Genomic DNA, 4,118 nt, shown 5'->3' on the forward strand with positions numbered 1-4,118 from the left:
CCTTCCAGGCAGAAATGGCTATGGGAGTGAGGCTTCAATGGCTCTCTACATTAAGTTGGGTGTGCTTTGGTCATTCTGGAGAGAGGAAAGGAATATCAACTTCTGCAACAACAGACATATAGAGGTGTGGGTTGATTTTTACCTGCATATGCCACTAACTGGATGGCAACTACTATGTGTACATACATACTTGAATATATTCTCTGTATTACTCCATCAGGGTTTTCCTCCATGATACACAAGGTAGTCATTCAGTTTAATAAAATGCATTATAAGAGGGAGAACTTTGATTGGGCAGTGAGCCAGAAGAGAATCCATCGAGACAGAAACACCTCTCCTTGCTAGCGGGAACAGTTCAGTTACATCTCACAGGAAAGGGAGTGGGGGCAGTTTCTCATGATTCTTCCTCGCTATCTTCTGCCAGCACATCTTGGCTGGAGCGTGAGTTGGCCAAGGACTGTGATTGGCTCAGGACTGACCCAAAGAACAGGGACCGGAACTGCAAAAGAAATGAGTCAAAGGCAAAACTGTGTCTTGGACCAGAAGTGAAAAAAAGTCTAGAAATCTATAGGGCTTTCAAAGTATTTTAAAAATGTGCTCCTACACTAGAATCTGATGAGAGTCACTGAAACTCTAGGCTGAGACAAAGCTAAAGAAACAAAAATACAGAAATGCAATTGGTAATCAGTATAGGCACAACTCGAGCCTTTTCTCCCTGCTCCTCCCAACCACTCCAAAGCTAACAGTTTCCCAGATGTATAGTTTCTACCACACCCTTCCAATTTTGAAAGCCCAGATTTTGCAACAGTAAGGCGAACAAAGCCCAAGTGCTGCTGCTGGAATATTCGGGTGTAATTAATGGCTACACTCCAGCTACATGTAGTAATTAGTGACTTCAGATTCAGTGGAGCCAGGGAACAACACAGCTGTAAGTTACTGAAGTCCTATTTCTTTCATTAGAAGGGACAATCAGCTCATAACTACATCAGAGCAACCAAGAAAGTTTCACTACTAATAGGTACCTATGAAAACTTACATTTTTTACCATCTTATGAGATCTGTAGATCGAAATCACATTGTGAAAGTTCTATCTTCTCAAACAAATGAATGCCCATCTTTGCTTGATGTATTACAGGTAGCTTTTAAATAATTTTACATGTAGCCACCAGAACTATGAAATAGCAAATTTGCAGGGCCACATTCTTCACCCTGCATCTGTGCTCTGACCATTGTAGAGTTGCTGTGGCTGGCCCTTTAGTACATACCCTCTTTTGCGGTGGTGTGCCAGGAACAGTCTCCTCGTGATCACAGGCTGACTCTTCTGCCTCTGAATTGGTGTGCCTCATGGGGAAGGTGGGGCTGCAGGGTGGTTCTGTCCCCGCTGGGCCACCACATGTCGTTTCCATGGCTATCATGTAGTCATCAATGTCATCATTAGTGAAGTCATACGCAGGGGCAAGGGGCTTGGGAGTGCTGGCAGGAAAGAAATAGTAGAACTGTGAAGAAATGTGAAGTGACACCTGATTCGAAGAATCACTCTTAATTACAGGAAAGGTTTGCCTTGAGACAGACCTTACTGTTTTCTATTAAGTCCTGGTCTCTAACAGAAATATTTGACACACTCTTCCTCTCACCCATTTAAACTGCAGTGGCGGAAAAATGGGGCTAACTATAGCAGAAAATGCTTCATTATAACACAGATACTGAGCAATTTAAAGAGTAACCAAGGTAACCATGTATTATTTGCTAAAATGGCTGTTTGGGACTTGGGAATGAGGGAGATCTACTTAATGGGAAACAAAAATTCTTACTGCAAATTGTCACCAGCAACACAGCTTTAATCCTTTTGACAGGTCAGAGACAGCTCTTATGTTACTGTCACCTGAACTCTACCCCACTCCATGTTTGCCTCTGTGCAGGGCAGAAGCTAGAAATCATACTTACCAGGAGCTGATTTCGGAACTGGAGCTCTCTGGCTCTTCAAGTGTGGCTAAGACTAGGTGCACTTCGAGCACAGCATCTTCCATAGTAAAGATAGCTGGCCTGCAAGGAGATATTTGATGAGGGCCTGACTCAAAATACACAGGTTTGTGCTTAGAGGGAATCCAAAGAAAAATCAGCAGTGACATGGTACCATTAGAAAATCTAGCCAAGAATCATCCTTGGCAACAAAGTGACAAATAGCTCACAACCTATTTGTTGGACAGAAAAACAAACCACGATGGGTCTTCCTAAGAACCTATGAGCAACATGTTGGGTCAGGCCAAAAGACCATTTAGTCTAGCATCCTGTTTTATACTGTGGTCAGCTAGATGCCTCTACTTAACACAAGCAGTGCATGAAGGCAATACATCCCAGCAGACTGTCACTGTATGTGGAAGCTCCATTTAGACACTGGCAGCTTCCTACTTTGTAACTTCTCTAGTGAAGACCTACCTGCCTGGTGAGTCAAAGTGGATGTTAAGGGGAAGATTTGATGATTCAGCAAAACTCAGAAGACCCTGAAAGAGGAAAAAAAAAAAAAAGAGAGAAGGAAAAAAATCCCACACAGGTCATAAATAGTGAAGATACCTTTTCTCAAATTAGGGCAAGGAACAGGGAGAATACATACTCGGAATTCCTTGAGGCAGAAAGTGATTTGTGCCTCTTGCTTAATGTGGAAAGCCTGGAACTCGTCCTCATTCAGGCACAGCTCTGTCACCATCGCCCGGCTCACCTCTGAGGGAGAGACCATGGTTAGAAAATGCTCTCCTCCTGTGGGTTCTTCTATGTTTGCTTCATAGTACTGCCCAACAGGGGAAAGAGGGAATTTTCAAGGCCATTATAACCTGTGGCCTGTTAAGCAAAAACATCCATGCCAGGTTCTTAACAAAGGCTAAGAAAGTCTCAGCTATCATGGCAGGCTGTAGGGATAAACTAAAAACTGGGAAGGTAAGAAACTCACCCATCTCTTCTTCCAGGTAACTGCGCAAGCTCACTTTCCCAGCAGGGCTGGCAGCCAGAGTCACCTCAGCCAAAGTCAGTGGGAAATGCACCACAGCATCAGCTAACAGCCTGAAGTGGAGGAGGAAGTGGTGGAGTCAACAGGAAGGCAAATTTCATGGTTGAAATTCCAAGCTCTCATCTGCCCTTACTACTCATTGTCCCTTTTCAATTACTAAAGACAGCCTCTACAAAGCATCCATTGCTCACCCCCATCCCAGCTTTCATCATCATTATGCCCACGCAGCTGCTTCCCATGTTCACCATTTGGCATCAGGAAACCTCTCTGGGGGAAAGCAGGGAGAAAGGAAACATATTTTCTCCTCCCCCACATATCCATGCTTGTGCCATGGCAGCTAAACTGTAAGATCTGGTTTGTTAGTGAGCAAGAGGAATTTCTGTGCATGTGGACTGCAAGAATCCATCTATGTGCCTTAAAGTCCTTTATCCAGTCAGTTCAATTTCTCCTGCCTCCAGTGCAATGACCCACCCGCCAGCCACATCAAGGTTTCACCTGGGAGAGGCACGCAGGGCATGGGTGCACTGGCCTGTGTCAAAGTCAGCCTGCAGGGATTCACACTCCTGGAATGGCAAGTCATGGGTCTTGACAACACCTGTGGGGGGGAAGGGAATTGCAGTGAGAGAGACAGAAAGCCAATGTGTCCTTGTGTCTTTGTGGGAAATACCTGGGGTATTTTCACCACACAGTGGTCACCAGAGATGTGAACAGCTGGAGAGGAAGAAAACAATATTTTTTTTCCTCTCCTGAAGCTCAAATTGGCTTCAGGGTGGGGTAGGGATTGGCCATGGCCATATGTGAGTGAATTAAAACTCTCATATGAAACATTATTTTACCAAGCATTGTTTTAAAATAATTTTGTTACAGCTAACTCATACTGGCTGCATATATTTGATCTAATATTTGCACTTAGTAACATAAATGATTATTGCTATTGCACTTCTCTGTATTGCTGAAGACACAATGCTCTTAGGATTCAACTTTAGAAAAGCCCTTTCAGATGTTGAAGAATAACAATATCTTGAGGTAACATGACACAAACTGGAAGTCTCTGTCATGTTAACTCAAGACCTTCAAGTAGCACTATTTTGGCTGCTTCTGTGTCTGAGATTCTTCC

At 43.8% G+C, this 4,118-nt stretch overlaps 1 protein-coding gene across 1 annotated transcript; it reads right to left on the reverse strand.

The window, feature by feature from the left end:
- Positions 1-235: 235 nt before the first annotated feature.
- Positions 236-3,687, reverse strand: LOC121926138 (cell cycle checkpoint control protein RAD9A-like; the record flags this gene model as incomplete). The annotated part of the gene is made up of 7 exons (XM_042458831.1): positions 236-499; positions 1,266-1,473; positions 1,945-2,043; positions 2,437-2,501; positions 2,612-2,718; positions 2,945-3,054; positions 3,497-3,687. Coding segments are annotated over 7 exons (885 nt in total), but the record flags the coding sequence as incomplete, so codon positions are not given.
- Positions 3,688-4,118: the final 431 nt, after the last annotated feature.

Source organism: Sceloporus undulatus, chromosome 1 (genome assembly GCF_019175285.1).
Source record: "Sceloporus undulatus isolate JIND9_A2432 ecotype Alabama chromosome 1, SceUnd_v1.1, whole genome shotgun sequence".
In the NCBI taxonomy this organism is placed as follows: Eukaryota; Metazoa; Chordata; class Lepidosauria; order Squamata; family Phrynosomatidae; genus Sceloporus; species Sceloporus undulatus.